Raw genomic sequence first — 17,575 nt, forward strand, 5'->3', positions numbered from 1 at the left:
CTTTTTAGAAAAAACATAGTTCTGGAACACAATGAGCAGTTAATAAATATTTGAATAGAAATAAATGAAGCCAGGCTGGGGCATGGTTGAAGTAGTAGAGTACTTACCTAGCAAGTATAATGCCTTGAGCTCAAACCTCAGTATGGTCAAAAGCAAGCAAGTAAACGAAGACCATGCTGGGCTTGCAGGGAGCTGGGCTGCTTCCCTGGCCCTGGTGCACATAGCAGGGTTACCCCAAACTGGATTAGTGGTTCAATTCCTGGCCCACCAGAGCTGCTCTCAGCCTCTTGGGTGTGGTGGTCATGAGCTCTATGACAGGCTCTCTGAAGCCCTACCTAAACTTCACGCAGCTGGACAAGCTCATTGACTGTAAGAACAGCAAATCATACAATAGCTGCAGGAGACATTTCAACTTTCTAGTCCTTTGTTTTTCTCAGGGGCAACAGACTTTGGCACTTGGTATTCTGTGAATGACTCTGGGAACCACATATTCTTCTCATCACATATTCACTAATGTAAAGAATTACATACTGGCCGGGGCCCTGGGGTTGACTTTTAATTGTGGAGCATTACTTAGATGGTATGCTATCAAGGGTTCCTATAACTCATCTTGTGTTCCTGCCTCTTTTATATTTCGGGAGTTATACGGACACTGATAAATGATACTATTCATGCCCATCAGGACAAAAAGATCATGCTTTGACAGGTCTAAAGTTCCCAGCACTGTAGTTCAGAGAAAATACCATATAGTGCCTCAGTGGCTTCAGTGACTTCAATGTCACTGACCCAGGTAGGACCCAAGGTGATTAGACTGCACCCGACTACACTGCTTTGGTCACTGTGGGAGCCCATCTGGCTCATCAGGTTAACACTCCAGACATCCACAGACCTGAAAATGTGCTGTGGACCATCACCTGAATAATAGCAATAATCATTTTTTTAGGGATTGTCCTCGGGAATTTGTGGAAAGAAAACAGATTTTAAAAAACACACAAATAAAAGATGGCAGAATAGAAATATGTAGGCCTGACTGGCCTAGAACTTGTGGTCCTCTACCTCTGCCTCCCAAGTGCTGGGATTACAGGTGTGTACCACCATGCCAGCTGCTCACATTCTTTTCTATTATGCCACATTGATTTTAAGAATCTTACAAATCTAACAGGAGAATTCAATGTATATAAATGTATACAATCAAAGGTGCAACAAGATACATGCTTAAAAAGCTTCCTCTGACTCTAAGCTCTTTAATACTTCAATGTTTCTGAATCCAATGTACTTAAATGTGATTGTAGCCGCTAAAACTTTTTCATTGACTGGATATACAGCTTTGTCAGTTTGTTATAACAAGATTATTTTTGCTAAGAAATGTCCAAAACACATATTTAACTTTTGGGGGAGTTGATACTGGAGTTTGAACTCAGGACTCTACCGCTTGAGCCATGTTTCCAGCCTCAGAACGGGTATTTAAAATCTGCTGTTTGGGGCCTAGGGGAGTGACTCAAGTGGTAGAGCACCTGCTTAGAAAGTTCAAGACCCTGAGTTCAACCCCCCAGTACTGCCCTCCGCCACAAAATAGAAAAATCTGCATGGGAAAGTTAAATATATTAACATTCTAATTATACTATTTTATTGAAGAAGGAAAAATAGGACATACAGATAAACTAAAAAGAAAATTTTTAACGTGCCATCACACACAGATTACCCTTGTTTATATTTTGGTGACTTTTAAATATACATGAATATTTATATTTAAAATCCATTTCAACAAAGTACATATTTTAAGAGTTTATAATTTATTTCTCTCTGCAGTGAGAAGGGAAGAATGGAAGCAACAAGGAGACAAATGTTATTTATAAATATTAGAGGCAACCAAAAGAACTAAATATAAAAACATCACTAATAAAAACTGGGAGAAAAAAAGACTTTACAACCACACTTATATATAGGGTAAGATTTATATGCTACATGTACATAGCTTGATTTATCTATCTCTGCTGTAAACACTGAAACAGAAAAACATGCTTACCTGGTTACTAGAGAATAGCACTAGAGATAAGAGGCTTTTACTTTTCATTTTATACCTTACAATGCTGGCTAAAATTTTCATTTCAAGCTACATACACTGCTTTTATAAAGTTTATTTATTTATTTATTTATTTTGGTGGTAGTAGGTAGTGTATCAAGGACCTTCTCTTGCTAACAAGGTACTCTACCACTTGAGCCACTCCACCAGCCCTGCTTTTATAAATTTTTAAAAGACTTAAGCAATTAATCAAAAACTTAAAAGTCTAGCCTTTAATATACCTAAATTAGTATCTTTTAAAGGAAAAGAATGTGAAAAGAAAATTTTCTCTACAATGAAAAACAAATACCCTTAAAAAAATGCTTATTATTTTTATTATTTTATTATTTTATTATTACTTATACAGTAATAATAAAAATTTTCAATGTCTTTTCAGCATTATAGATCAAATGATACTATGAAATTAAAAAACTAATTACTTTAGAAAGACTTTCTATGTCTACTTTCAACAGTTATTTTCTGTTCCACAAACATACTAACATGTATGTGCACATATGTACAAGTAATTGTAATTTTAGACTAGTTTTCCCAATTCCCTAAGAAAAATCCAGCTCCTGAGAAACAGGTTTTCAAGAAAGGTGCTTAGTATGTTCTGAATAGCAGGACATTTTCATAGGTAAAATCTTAGAACTATTTGGAGATTAAAAGAAACAAAAAATATGACTGGGTGTATGCCTCAAGCAGTAAACCTACTTTGTAAGCTTGAGGCCTTGAGTTTAAACCCCAGTCCCATCAAAAATAAAAAGAAACAGGAAAGAAGTGATAAAACATGCCCTCTATTAAAGTAACACCAATTTATCATTCAGAAAAAAGTCTAAAGTTCGTATCAAGAGCTATTACATATTTAAAATACAACAGTAACTCTCTTAAATGACAGTCACATGATAAACTTTTTGCAGGATTAACCAATGTTCACTACTTCCAGGGTTAGATACTGAAAGTGATGCCTGGAACATACCAATCAACTCACAGTTAAGCTACTTTAGTACTATGGTACTGAGTGGCATAATTATCAAGTCACCCATGTTTGTTCCTAAGCTTATCAATGCCAATTTACTTACTATTTTAACTGTAACAATCAAATATTATCTAAACTGACAAAACAGGAATGCATAGAGTTGTTTTAGAGAAAACTAGGTTTACTCTGAAAAACAAAAATAGGCCAAGTCTCTTTAAAAAATCCGAAATATAATAAAATTGATTGTGTATGCAGATTCTCAGATTGCTCTATAATGTCTGAGCTTCCCACCCCCACGTCCCCCATTCTCCACCTCCCTACCCCCAGCTTCTTAAGAAAATAAATATGCTAATGATTTGCCAGTGCCAGTGGCTCACACCTGTAATGCACCTGATCTCGCCTGAGATCAAAAAAGGGCTGGCAAAATGGCCTAAGTGGTAGAGTGCCACCTAACAAGTGGGAGATCCTGAGTTCAAGCCTCAGTACTGCAAAGAAAGAAAGGAAGACAGAAAGAAAAGAAACAGGTTTACATTTTAAGCCACAGTTAATTGGGTATTCTGATGAATCACTACTTGAATTAGCTTAGCTGATTAGTGCTGGGCATTAACTTACTCAATTCTGTCAATTAAGTGAACTGTAATTAAAATATCTGAATCCACTACTGTGTAATATGTCTCATAAGAAATACCAAATGGAAAATCAGACAGAAATTATGAGATTCTTTACTGTCATGATCTCATACTAAGGAATCCTAAATATTACATTATTAGGATTCATTAGCTTAGCACTTTTCAATTGGTAGCAATAATTTCCTATCAAAATCCAAGTGATTTTGTGGTTATCAACAAACTAATTCTAAAGTTTACAGAGAAAAAGACCCAGACAGCCAACATAAAAACTGAAGAAAAGCAAAAGCAGAGGACTGACACTACTATCAATGAAGGAATGGATAAAGAAAAATGTGCTGTGTATGCATTTATTAGTATACACACAATGAAGTATTATTAGTCATAAAGAAGAACAAAATCATGTCATTTGCAGAAAAATGGATGGAAAGTGGAAACCATCATGTTAAATGAAACAAGCCAGACTAGAAAATACCTCATATTTTCTCTTACATGAACTTGCAAGGCAGATGCTCTACTACATAATGCCCACCCCAGCCCATATAAAAAATACGGAAACTAAGCTACGGATGTGGCTCAAGTAGTAAGAGCACTTCCATAGCATGTGTGAGGCCCTGGGTTCAATCCCCAGTATCACAAAAATATTTTTAAAATTAACAGCCTGATTTAGAAATGGACAAAGGACCTTAACAAATCACCCAGACACATGGTAAGTTAAGTATTTGAAAAAATATTCTAAGCCAGGCATGGTGGTGCATGCTTCTAATCCCAGCACTCAGAATTCTCAGGTAGGAGGATCAAGAGTTCAAGACCAGCCTGGGCTATATAATGAGTTTAAGGAATGACTGGGCAACAGCCTCAAACAACCAAAACACAAACAAACCAAAAAAGCAACAGAAAAAAAAGATCTGTATCACTTTTCAGGAAATAAACATTAGAACAGTAAGTTACCACTATGCACCTACTAGAGTGGCAACACCAAATGCTAACAAGGATGTGGGGCAAGAGGAGCTCCCATTCACTGCTGGTGGGAATGCAAAATGATACCTCCACTTAGGAAGACAGTCTGGAAGCTTCTGGAAAACTAAACATACTCTTACCATATAATCTATCCATCATGCTCCTTGTTACTCACCCAAAGAAGCTGAAAACCTATGTTCACACAAAAACTAATATACATGCTTACTGCAGCTTTATTTATAACCGTCAAAGCTTAGAATCAACCAAGATGTCCTTCAGTAGGCAAATGGATAAAATATAGTAGATACAGCCAAACCTGGACTATTATGCAGTGATAAAAGAACTATCAAGCTATCAATCCACACAAAAACATGAAGCAGAATAAGTGCGTATTATTACTAAGTGAAAGAAGCCAATCGGAAAAGGTTGCATACTGTGTAATTCCAACTATATGACATTACAAAAAAAAGCAAACTACAGATCGGTGGTTGTTTGGGGTAAAGAGGGAGGTAAGGATGAAAAGACAAAGAAGACCTTTTAGGACAATGAAACTATTCTGTATGATACTATAATGGCAGAGACATGTCATTACACATTTGTTAAAACCTCCAGAAAATACAACACCAACAGCAAATACAGACTCTAAGTGATAAGGATGTGTCAATGTAGGTCCAGCAACTATAGCAAATGTATCACTTATAGGATATGTTGGTAATGGGAGAGGCTATGCATGTGTGTTCTTAGGGAATATATAGGAACACTATACTTTCTGCTTAGTTTTGCTGTGAATCTAAAACAGCTGTAAATAATAAAATCAAGGGCTGGAGGAATGGCACAAGAGGTAGAACATCTGCCTAGCAAATGCTAAGTCCTGAACTCAAGTCCCAGTACCATTAAAAAAAAAAAATTCTATCAGAGAAAGAGAGGCAAGAAGGGATGGGAAAGAAAGCGGGAGAGAGAGATATCATGCACAGAAAGTATAACCCAAGATCAAGAAGGAAAAGAAAAAACAAATCGCACCAGTGATTCATACCTGTAATCCTAGCTATTTTGAGAGGCTGAGGATCAGGAGGATCTGGGAGGAAGTCAGCCCAGGAAATTAAGTTCTCCAGATCCCCATCTCCAAAACAATCAGAGCAAAATGAACTGGAGGTGTGGCTCAAGCAGTAGAGCACCTGCTTTGCAAGCTAGAAGCCCTGAGTTCAAACCTCAGTCCTAAAAAGTAAAAATCAATCAACATAAACAAGCTCCAAAGACCCAGATTTTTTAATCAACAGAAAAGAAATTTAAAACTATTATCAGTATGCTAAAGATTTTAAAGGAAAATATAGACAAACTATGTGAAAATGTCAAATGAACCACTTTTAGCTCTAAATTCAGTCAGGTATTCTATGTGCAAACCTAGTTAATAAACCTCTACTTCTAATTGCCACAATGAATTAAAATTTGAACTGTGCTAATTTTATTTTGCCTAACTTAGATCAAAAACACAATTGGTTTCCTGACCCAGAAAGATAGAATATCAACTTTCCATGATTAAAAATCAACATCTACTAGGGCTAGGGCATAACTGAGTGGTACAGCACGTGCCTAGCATGCTTGAGGCCCTGAGTTCTATCCCAAGCCCTATGAAAAAATAGTAAAAATCACATCCTAGAGTTGGCAAAGCCCACAGAAATTTTCTGGCTTATTCTCATTTTTATAGGAAATGCAAGATGCAACAGTTTTGTTCTGGGGCAGAACAGTTTGGGTTTTTTTTTATTGTTTTGTTTTTGCTTGTTTTGTGGTACTGGGTATTAAACTGAGGGCCTCATACTTGCTAGGCAAGCACTCTACCACTTGAGCCATACCTCCCAGCCCTTGTTTTGTTTACTGAGGCAAGGTCTCCCTATACAGGCCAGGCAGACTTGAAACTTCCAATTCTCTACTTCAGCCTCCCTAATGCTAGGATTACAGGCATATGCCACCAAGCCTACCTACAAAGTTTGTTTTTCAACTGAATGTATTTATTGGCCCCCTACTGCTCACTGGCAGAAACTCCTTATCACAATAAACAGATTTTCAAGGACTGTTTTGACAAATTTGCTTACTCTAAGAGGAGATATACACAACCAACTTTTAGAGCATGAACATGATGCAAAGAAAATAAAACAAAAGCACGCGAGGATGAGCTATCTTGTAATAAGAAATTATAAAGGACATGTCTGAGTGGGTGACCCGCTTTATTATTGAAATGAAGATTTCAGAGCCATATGTAAAGATTTGAGAGAAAAATACTCCAAGAAAAGGTAAAGTTAGTACAAATACATTAAGAATACGGATGTGAGGGCAGTCTGCTTGCAACCAGACCCCAATGATCACCACGGTTGATTTGGCTGATCTGGCTGGCTAGGTGGGTGTCCCCTTCCTCCCTCACCACTCCACATGCACACCACCTGAAGCTGTGTGCTCAGTCAAAGAGGACGACCAATCTTCAGTCAAGGGTATACCAGTAGTTGCACTCCCCTGCTAGAACCTCCAAACGATCTCTCAAGAACAGAATGTGGGGAAGTGAACTAAACAGAACTTTTTCAAAAGAAGAAATTCAAATGGCCATAAAACACATGAAAATGCTCACCATCTCTAGCAATAAAGGAAATGCAAATTAAAACCACACTAAGATTCCACCTCACCTGTTTAGAATAGCCATCATTAGCAACACCACCAACAACAGGTGTTGGCGAGGATGCGGGGTAGGGGAAAAAGGAACCCTCTAACACTGTACTGTAAACTAGTACAACCACTCTGGAAAAAAAATTTGGAGGCTACTTAAAAAGCTAAACATTGATCTACCGTATGATCCAGCAATATCACTCATGGGAATACACCCAAAAGAATGTGACAAAGGTTACTCCAGAGGCCCCTGCACACCCATGTTTATTACAGCATTATTCATAATAGCCAAGTTATAGAAACAGCCAAGATGCCCCACTACTGATGAATGGATTAAGAAAATGTGGTATCTATACACAAATGGAATTTTATGCAGCCATGAAGAAGAATGAAATGTTATCATTTGCTGGTAAATGGATGGAATTGGAGAACATCATTCTGAGTGAGGTTAGCCTGGCCCAAAAGACCAAAAATCGTATGTTCTCCCTCATATGCGGACATTATGATAAAGCAAGAGCACACAAGGGAGGTATGAGGATAGGTAAGACACCGAAAAAACTAGATAGCATTTGTTGCCCTCTAAAGCAGATACCTTTAAAGCAACTGAGGCCAACAGGAGAAGGAGATCACGAACTAGAGGAAAGGTTAGTTCGAGAAGAATTAACTTAGAAGATAACACACATGTACAGGAAATCAATGCGAGTCAACTCTCTGTATAGCTATCCTTATCTCAACTAGCAAAAACCCTTGGTCCTTCCTATTATTGCTTATACTCTCTCTTCAACAAAATTACAGATAAGGGCAGAATAGTTTTTTTTTCTGCCAGGTAGTGAGGGGTAAGGGGGGGTAAGGGAGGAAGGGGGGATAAGGAGGGGGTGGGGGGAGGGGGGAAGAAATGACCCAAACATTGTATGCACATATGAATAAAATAAAAATTAAAAAAAAGAATAGAATGTGCCTGGAGTGTTTTAGAGACAGAAAGAAGAGGTATATAAGTGAAGTATAGCAAGTAAGGGAGAGAGTGTAAGGAGATAGACTAGAAACTGGAGTAGGTGAGGTCTTAATGTCACAGTAAGAAGCATGGGTTTTACTCTAGTCTGTGATTGCTGAGAATTCACTAGAGAACTTTAAACAGAGGACTGACCATAATCTTGTACATGTTTTCATTGTCTTTTTTTTTTTTTTTTGGTAGAATTAGAGTTTGAACTCAGGACCTCCTGCTTGCAAAGCAGGCACTCTACCACTCAATTGAGGCACACCTCCAGTCCTCATACCTATTTTTAAAAGACCACACAGTGAATATCAGTAAAAATGGACTGAAGGACACAACAAAAATGAAAGCTGGGAGATCAGTTAGGAGAGCACTACACAAAGAAGAAATGATAGCAACATGCTTTAGAGTGGTAGCAGTAGAAAAGAAATGAGTGGGAGTCTATTTAGAAAGTGAGATTTCCTAATGAATGGGTAAATGGAATGCAGTTTAAGAAAAACAAAATTTCTAAAAGACTACTCTGAAATTCTCAGCTTGAGGAAATAAGTAGATAGTGGTACCATCTGATATGGAGAGAGAGAAAAGGTTTGAGAGATTATTTGCCACCTCGTAAGTTATTCCCCTCTGGGCTTATAAACTCTTTTTAAAAGTATAAAAATCATACTAAAGGCATTTTTTTGTCTCTACCAAATGGTCTCCTATCCCAAAGCAAAATTTCTTTCTAATATTTGAAAGTGCTATTTACATACAGAGTGTTCTAAGTCTAGAAAATATAATGAAGTAAAAAAAGAAAAAATCCAAGTCAGGGAACAGGGAAGCAGCACCCTAGAAGCTTGACATACAGTTTGGTAATCTTTAATCACAGGCCAAGGCTACTTTGCTTCAGAATCCTTTCCCATTCTCCAAACTTTAGAATCTCTACTTCTACTCTGCTATTCACTTCACTGTTCCCTAACATCTTCCCTCTTTCTCCTAGTCATCTTCAAAAGGAATGAATACAGAGAAAGTACCCAGAAGTAAACTCATGTCTATACTCAAGTTTCAAATAAGAGTTAACCAAGAGTAACTGGGTCATGATTTCCCTGAAATAAAAATTTAGTCATTATATAACTTCTCACCTTTCAACAACCGCACTGTTCAATAAACTCCTGTGATGATACAAATATTCTATGTCTACACTGTCTCCTATGGTGGTCCTAGCAATGTGTGGTTACTGAACACTGGCAAGTGTGACTTAGAATAACATTTTTAATTTCATGTGTCTTACTGGCTACTGTGCTGCCTAACATAGCTCTTCAGTGAATCAGAGATTTGTAACATCTTTCTTCAGAAAGTTTCTGTCCCAGTCAGTCCCCCACCCATCCCTTCATCAATGCCATATCAATTCAGCACTATATACACCATTTGCATGTATTATACTATTTCTCCATGCCACTAAAATATCACTCTCCCTACAATTCACCAAAATATTTTTAAAGTTACTGAAATTTGTATCACTTATAATGCTCAAATTCTTCAACATCTGTAAGAAAAAAAAGTCCAAATAGCATTCAATATCAAAGTATCAAAATCTGACTTATTTTTCTTAGCTGATTACCCACAAAAATCCTCCGGTCAGTCAAAAAGACCTAGTCATTATCACCCAAAAAGATGTTACGTTTTCTGTTTTAGTTGTACTATGTTATCAAACCACATAAAAACTTGTCCACCAATGAAAACAAATCCCTCTTCTGACCCGTTTTTCTAACTAGTGCTCTTCTGGTCACTTATGTAAAATATTTAATGTTGATTTATAGTTTTAATAACAACTTAAATATTTTGTTTACTTTTTGTTCTCTCAGACTTAGTTCTAAGCTTGAAGGTAAGGCCATATTATATAGCCCTGAGAGAAGTTTCTAGGCAAACAACCAAGACATTATATTCCTCTTCTGTGTTAGTGAAGTTCAAAATACTTGTACTTAAGTTTCTAATAGTTCCTGACAACAAGGGAGAACTCTTTCTACTTTTTTGCCTTATCTTTAGGAAACAGTACCCTAGTTCATGTAGGGAAAGTACTTGCTGGATCTAAACCAGAATCTAGGCTCCCCCTGAGGCACTAAGAAGGTTTTTCCTAATTAGCTTCCAGTAAGTCCCATAAAATTCATTTCCCCAAAGGGTGTCAGAATAGAGAAATTATCTACCTACTCTTCCCCCCCCACAAAACCAACAAGAATGTAACAGGTAAGAGAAAGAATGCTCTGTGAGCATCAATTTCTACTATGACTACATAATTTAAATAGTAATTTAACTTTTTCAAATAGGACATTAGCCATGTCTGTTGTCATTGGTCCAGGGAAAATTTTTACCCTAAGTGCCTAAAGAAAAGGTACTTAATTTTCTAAAGAACGTTTAACTAAAATTTGAAAAGGAGAACTCATTGTTTCTAATTTATTCTACTTTTAAATAGTCTTAAATAGAATAAAATTGTATTGTGAGTCCCTGAGTACAGTCCACTTCGCATGAATTAAAGACACAGTATCAAATGAATTCTTTTTCTATGTGCTTCTCACCAAAAACCAAACATTAACAGATAAAATTGGCACTGAAAGTTTTGTCAAGTATTTCAATGCTTAATGTCTATGCAAGGAACAGTACAAGGTATCTAACAAATTGTTTTAATGTCCCAACCCAAAATCTAGAGTTTTGATCAAGCAGAACACCTTAACATAAGACAACCAAGCTTTTATCCTCTCAATTTACATTATTAAAGAATGTTTGACAAAGTTTTGAAGTAGACTTTAACTCAGTCTCTATGTATATTTGAAAACAGCAAAAAATAAGAATGTTGACATAGATGTCAGCAAAAGACGACCAACTGCTAAACTCATTTCCTTCTCATGAGATTAAAAATAAATAAAATAACCGATAGCTCGGTCCCATCTAGGGAGGTGTGAGGAAAGTTGTCTGGAACAGGAAGCAATATTCCGTAGGTAACTACAGTGCTTTGCAGCTTTGCAGGAGGATCAAAATTTATTTAGAAGATGAACTACACCTTGACATACATCAACACATCTTAAAAGAGCAGAGCATCTACTTCCTGATTAATTTATTGTCCCCTCAGAAATTAAGAATTTTCCTAAGATAAAGAGGTAAGTTTTTTAAATGTAGTATTTTTATAATTTTGGAAAACTAAATGATCACTAGAATTAAATTTATGTAAAGTGAATAAAAATTACTTCTATCATATTCATGTATATAAAGTAAACAAGCATTTTTGCTCCATAAGTATTCCATAATTTAACAACTCAATACAATTCTACTTTTCTAGATGTAAGGATATTAATATAGTATGAATTTCAAATGATAAATCATTATCTAGTTATAGTCTATAGTCACACACATTGTATTTTATTTAGTGAAGTGGTAGGATAAAGTACATGTGGAAAAGGCAGGTAAAGTAAGAAATACAAAAGATGACCTGAGTGGGAAACAAAAAAAAAAAAAGAAAGAAAAGAAAATCTCACCTATCCTGGGTAGGAGTCACTGAATGAATGAAACAATGAATACAAATCCCCTTCTACCAAAGCTAAGCATATGAACTTAACTGAGGTCAATAAAGACCTTGAAATAATACAGTATCTTGTACCCAAATAAAGGCCTACATGAAATGAATTGGTGATCTCAGTTCAGATATCCTGGAGGTCTTAATAATTTGAGTGTACAGTACTGAAGGTAACATGTATAAAAACAGGCTCCATTTCAGATACGGATAAACAGCAATTATACTAAATTACTATTTTCACAAGATATCTGAAATGGTTCAAAACTGCTAAAAATTTTGCTATTTCCAGAAATAAAGATTAACTATTGCTATTATGCCTCACATGCATTTACATTAAAAATGTATTTTATGCTAAAATATATTGCATACTAAACCATAGTTACTTGTGGGATTTTTTTTTTTCAGTATATACAAGAATTTCTCTTTTTTAATATTATACAGACAAACTCTCATGACAGCAAAGAAAGTAAAGAAAATCCCCCAAACCAGCTATTTGGTATAATATGTGTCACTATGAATCCCTAAATACAAGCTGTTCCAAGTCATGTGACTATTAAACAGATCCATCAACAGTAATCATTAAAATCAAAGGAAACGTTCAAGAAACTCAAGATGAATAGCGTTTCTTAGAATGGGCATAACTAATTTACAAAAGTATAATATAAAAATCCCACAATATAAACTAGTCTGGATAAATTACCTGGTTTTTATATTTGGCTTTATTTAAAAACAAGCCAGTATACACATTACATGTGCTGTGTATATATTATTGTTCCCTAAAAACAGAAAAATTTCCATGACTTAAGTGTGACAATTCATCTCATTAAGATCTTGACCTAATTATCTGATTTTGACATTTTTTAATTCATAAATTCCACTTACCACATATTTTACGGCACTTATAAACTGGTTATGGAAAAGTAGGTGCTGGGTTTCATCTTCTGGATTTGAAGCTGTGTAAAGCATTCCACAAACATTACAGGACACTGCTCCAAATCTTTTCTGTCCTGCATCCTGTTTATAAAAAAAACAAACAAAAGTTTTTCTTTTCCTTTCTAAAACAAGTATTCCAGGACAGAAAGACTCCAGGCCTAATGTAAACATAATGTAAGAACTTCTTAATTTATAAGGATGATTACAAAAACTAAGATGCTAATATCTGAAATCTGTGTGCCAACTGTATTAAGAAATGTCCTCATTTTACTAACATGATCAATTATTTCACAGCATATAATTTAAAGAAATATCTTTACCATTACAGACTTACACAAAAACAAATACTCTACAAAGGACAATTAATGTATTTCATATTTATAATAATTATACTGCTAGAATTTAGAGGAAGTACTGTTTTGTATACTCTTATTTTTTTATTGTCTTAACTCTCTTCACTTAGCCAGGTATGGTGGTACACATCTGTAAACCCAGCACTGAGGAGGTTGAGGCATAAGGATTGTGAGTTCAAGGCCAGCATTAGGTACAGTGAGACTGTCTAAAAATAAATAAGAACGAATTAAAAAAAAAAAACAACTCTGTTCTCCCTGGGTGCCAGTGGCTCATGCCTGTAATCCTAGTGTCTCAGGAGGCAATGATCAGGAGGATTGCAGTTTGAAGCCAGCCCTGGGCAAATAGTTCATAAGACCCTATCTCAAAAATAACCAATACAAAAGGGCTGGTGGAGTAGCTCAAGCGGTACCAGCAAGCACAAGGCCCTAAGGTAAAACCCCAGTACCACAAACAAACAAAAAAAAAAACCCAAAAACTGTTCAACAGTTTATTTCTAAACAGTTTGTAGACATTTCAAAGAAAATTTTTATGGCACCAGAAATTTTTTTTTTTTTTTTTGGTGGGACTTGCAAAGCAGGTTCTCTACAGTTGAGCCACACTTGCAATCTGCTTTTTAGTGGTTGTTTTGGAGATGAGAGGGTCTCCAACTTGCCCAGTCTGGCCTCAAACCACTATCCTCCTGAACCATCTAAGCCACACCTCCAATCTCCAGCTCAGAAATTACTCTGTTATCTTTATATTAAATAAGCATGCAAGACTATAATCATCGATCTTCCAGGAAGCCATACATCTGTCCTAGAATATTAACTGTTTTTACCAAGCGTTTTCTATTCTTCTCCTATTCCACAAGAAAATTTTGACAATATGATTTAACTTTAAGAAAACACTTGGGATGCCAGGTACTGGTGGCTCACGCCTGTAATTTTAGCTACTGAGACCCCCCATCTCCAAAAATAACCAGAATAGACTGGAGGCGCAGCTCAAGAGGTAGGGTGCCTACTTTTGCATGAACCCCCGAGTTCAAATCCCAGTCTCATCAAAAAAAAAAAAAAAAAAAAAAAAGAATAAATTTGGGGGAAGAAGAAAACTAAGAAAGAATAATATAGACAGGATGATTTTAATCAAACTATATTATATGAATATATGTAAACATCAAATGAAACAAAGCCCTTTATATAATTAATTTATATTAATAAAGAAAATTTTTAAAGAACAAATTAAATAGTCATAACTCCCTTACTCTTTCTGCTCTGTAATTGTGCAACGTGAACTAAACTCCATTAACTACGGAAAAGAACAAGATCTTAGATAACAGGACCTCTAGCGCCTTATAACTAGCAAAGAGAGATCAAACGGTAAATAAAAGATTGTATATAAAACTAAGGGAAACTCAGACTGGGAATGTGGTTCCAGTGTAGAGCACCAGAATTCAATCCCCACTACCATGCACCCCCTGCCCCCAAATTCATTCTAATGGATGCAAACCATCTGACAAAATGTTACCTGAAACTTCAGGTACATTTTCTTTAAAAACAAACAAACAAAAGCCAGGTGCTAGTGATTCATACCTGTAATTCTAGCTCCTCTACTTAGTAGGCAGAGATCAGGAGGATCCTGGTTCAAAGTTAGCCCCAGGCAAATAGATTGTGAGACCCTATCTTGAAAACAGGCAACACCAAAAAGAGCTGGTAGAGTAGCTCATGTGCTAAAGTGCCCACCTAGCATGAGGTCCTGAGTCCCAAACCCCAGTACCACCAAAAAATAACCCTAATACTGCCAAAACAAAAAACTTGTAGTTGTGGTAAAACATAAATAAAATTCATCATTTTAACTATATTAAAGGTACTGTTTAGTAGTATTTTAAAGTACATTCACACTTTTATGCAACAGTCTCTAGAACTCGTCATTCTGCACAACTGAAAACCGTATATCCATTAAATAACAACTCTCCATTCTTCCATCCCTCCCAGCTCCTGGCAACCAACCACCATTCTTTCTGTATGGAATTTAACTGAGTTTAGGCACCTCACATAAATGAAATCACACAGTATTTGTCTCTTTTTTTGTGACTGCCATTTCACTCAGCATAATGTTCAAGGTTCATTCATGTAGTGTGAGAATTTCCTCTTTATAAGGCTGAATAAATATTCCATTATATGTATTATGATTTGTTTATACATTTATCCATCAATGGACACTTGGTTTGCTTTCACCTTTTGACTACAGTGAATAGCAAACATGGATGTACAAATATCTTTCAGCAAGAAGTTTTCATAGAAACGACAAAGCACTTTTGTTCCAGTTTCCTCATTGATAAATGATAAATATATTAGTATCTGCCTCATACTTTTCCTATAAAGCATGAGTGGAACACACATATGCTGCATTTAAAAGTAACAGCTGCTGGGCATGGTGGTATATGCCTATAATCCCAGCACTTGGGAGAATGAGGTAGGACAATTGAGAGTTCTAAGGAAAAAAAATCAAAATATAAAATATTCATATATATATATTAGCTGGTATCATCATTAACATCATCTTCAACTCTTAATCAATAGTATCCAAAAGAAATGTGAACCACAAATGTAATTTTAAATTTTCTAGAAGCTACATTAGAGAATGCAAAAAGAGGTAAAAATAATTTTAGTAATATTTTACTTAATAAAACATCTCAAATATTGTAATTCTAACATATATTCACTATTTAAAAAAAAAAACACTAATAGTGAATGGCTTTACATTTTTTTTGTACTGCTCTTTCAAAGAAAGTACTTTCATACTGACAGCTTCTCTCAATCCCAGTAAGCCACATTTCAAGTATTTAGCAGCTACACGGACTACAATAATAGACAGTGCAGCCCAATTCTTGTTCAATCCTATTCACAAACACACTGTTTTGAAAATAGAAACATTATTAAAGTTTTCTTCTCATTGTATCTTTTGAAAAATGTCTAGACAATTCTTGCAACGTTATTCTGATTAAAGTTACACCAGTCTCAAAAAAGTCTTTGATTATGTCAATGGAAAATACATTAAATGTCCCTATTACTTCGTGTTCTTTCATTTTTTATTGTCCTCAGTTCTTCAAAAAAAGGTCTGTCTGTTTTTTTGTTTTGCTGTTTTTGCAGTACTGGGATGTAAATTCAAGGCCTGGGCACTTGCTATGGCCCACCTGAGTCACGCTTCCAGCTCTTTTTTTAGTTCCTTTTCAGGTATGCTCTTACATTTTTTGCCTAGCCAGCATGAACTGAGATCCTTCTATTGACACCTCCTGTGTAGGTGCGATCACAGACATGTACTACCTCACACAGGTTTCTGAGATAGGGTCTCAAATGTTGACACCTCCAGCTCTCCACCTCTGGTGTAGGTGGGATTACAGCCTTGTACAGGCCCGGGCCCAAATTGGGTTCTTAATTAACTGAATTTTTATTTCCCTCTTTTTCACCTTGCCACCCAACTACAGGATACTTACTTCAAAGATTAACTATAGTTTATTCTTTCTGTCAAATGCAATTTTAAAATTATAATGTATAATAGATTTTAAATCACTGGATGCATGAAACACTGTATTATTTATTTAAATCAACTATTGAAAGAAGGTAATGATCAAATGACTTATCTAAGAAAACATCAGATAAAAAAAATATTATAATTTGTTATAAATAAAACGAGAAGGAAACAGAATTATTATGATTTGTTGTAAGATGGTCTATTTATTTTGAGAGGCAGAGATTGTAATAATGCCAGAAATATTTTCCATAATGAATATTTACAATGACAAAAAGGATCTCTGTAAAAAAAGGAACAAATTTAATTTTTAGCACCTTGCATAAATAAGATACTTATAATAGCACTTCACCAAAAGAGTCAAGTTGTGTACTTACTATGACCAACTGTTTTTCATCAGCTTTCTCTGCTTCTTTTAGTTTCAAGTCCTTTGGAATTGTTATCTCCAAATGTGAATTACACTTAGGCCAAGAATGATTTGGTGGTATCTCCCTTTAAAAATAAATAAACTACTAAATGTTACATCCATATCACTTTAAATCACTGAAGAGGGGAAAAAATTTTTTCTATGTAGCCATGACATATTTCAACTTTACAGGGAAAATGATAACCTTTTAAAAGTCAAGGGGAAGAATGGGAGAGCTCATTTAAGGTGGACCTGAGCTCAATGCCCAGCATGCCACAAATATATATATATATATTTCTTTTGATTTATATATACATATATATATAAATCAAAAAAAGTAAGCCAAGGCTTATAATCAAATTAGATACCTATCAATGAATGACTAGATAATGAAAATGTGTTACATGTACATAACTGAATGTTACTCAGTCATAAGAGAAAATGGAACCCTGCCATTTGCAGCAACGTGGGTTAAGTCTGGAAAACATTAAATTAAGTGAAATATGTCAGGCACAGAAAGACAAATACTGTATGATCTCACTTATATGTAGGAGCTAAAAAAGT

General features: G+C 35.5%; 1 protein-coding gene across 8 annotated transcripts in view; it reads right to left on the reverse strand.

Moving 5' to 3' along the window:
* Positions 1-17,575, reverse strand: part of Esco1 (establishment of sister chromatid cohesion N-acetyltransferase 1) — a 109,544-nt gene that overhangs the window by 61,351 nt on the left and 30,618 nt on the right. For all 8 annotated transcript variants that reach the window (XR_002213781.2, XR_002213780.2, XM_020186397.2 and 5 more), the window contains exons 7-8: positions 16,983-17,097; positions 12,694-12,825 (exon numbers count right to left, since the gene is read on the reverse strand). Coding sequence is in view for 6 of the 8 variants with exons in the window: in XM_020186397.2 (XP_020041986.1) it covers positions 12,694-12,825; positions 16,983-17,097 (247 nt within the window). In the remaining 2 variants the exon portion in view is untranslated. The remainder of the gene's footprint in view (positions 1-12,693; positions 12,826-16,982; positions 17,098-17,575) is intronic.

The sequence above is a fragment of the Castor canadensis genome, chromosome 4 (assembly GCF_047511655.1).
Source record: "Castor canadensis chromosome 4, mCasCan1.hap1v2, whole genome shotgun sequence".
Taxonomy (NCBI): domain Eukaryota; kingdom Metazoa; phylum Chordata; class Mammalia; order Rodentia; family Castoridae; genus Castor; species Castor canadensis.